This window comes from Neopelma chrysocephalum, unplaced genomic scaffold (assembly GCF_003984885.1).
Source record: "Neopelma chrysocephalum unplaced genomic scaffold, ASM398488v2 Primary Assembly neopelma1_185586, whole genome shotgun sequence".
NCBI lineage: Eukaryota > Metazoa > Chordata > Aves > Passeriformes > Pipridae > Neopelma > Neopelma chrysocephalum.
This window is the reverse complement of record NW_020938728.1, coordinates 1-702: the sequence shown is the minus strand read 5'-3', so window position 1 is coordinate 702 and position 702 is coordinate 1. Positions and strand designations below refer to the sequence as shown.

The window sequence follows — 702 nt, the reverse complement described above, 5'->3', positions numbered from 1 at the left end:
CGGATTTCCCAGGAATCCCAAGGGAATTTTCCCACGGGAAAACCACGTGGACTCACCTTGTAGGAGACCTTGACCACGGAGGGAGCCCACTTGTCGAACTCGTAGGCCCAGTTGGACAAAGTCCTGCGGGACAAGACGCGGGAAAAGTGGGAATGCAGGACTTGGGGGGGGGTAAAGCCCCATCCCAGGGGGGTTTTCCCGGGAATTGCCGGACTCACGAGAGCGGGACGATGATGAGGAAGGGGCCGTTGATGCGTTTGTGCTCCATGAGGTACGTGATGAGGGCGATGGTCTGGATGGTCTTGCCCAGGCCCATCTCGTCCGCCAGGATCCCGTTGAGGTTGTTGTTGTAGAGGGACACGAGCCACTCCAGGCCCTTGATCTGCGGGATCAGCGGGATCAGCAGCGGGATCAGCGGGATCGACATGCAAATGAGCCAGGACGAGCTCGGGGTAGTTGCAGGAATCGGGGGATTCCATGGATTCGCAGGGAATGGGATGGGCTTGGATGCAGCAGCAAGTCCAGCTCCATATCCCACTCCAATCCCAATTCCCACTCCAGGTCCTTATCCCACTCTAGCTCCTTATCCCACTCCAGCTCCTTATCCCACTCCAGCTCTTTATCCCACTCCAGTTCTTTATCCCACTCCAGCTCTTTATCCCACTCCAGCTCCTTATCCCACTCCAGCTCCTTATCCCACTC

At 57.4% G+C, this 702-nt stretch overlaps 1 protein-coding gene across 1 annotated transcript; it reads right to left on the bottom strand.

The window, feature by feature from the left end:
• Window positions 1-35: 35 nt before the first annotated feature.
• LOC113962855 (transcription activator BRG1-like) lies at window positions 36-427 on the bottom strand (the record flags this gene model as incomplete). The annotated part of the gene is made up of 2 exons (XM_027673636.1): window positions 219-427; window positions 36-123 (listed from the first exon to the last, which is right to left on the bottom strand). Coding segments are annotated over exons 1-2 (297 nt in total), but the record flags the coding sequence as incomplete, so codon positions are not given.
• Window positions 428-702: the final 275 nt, after the last annotated feature.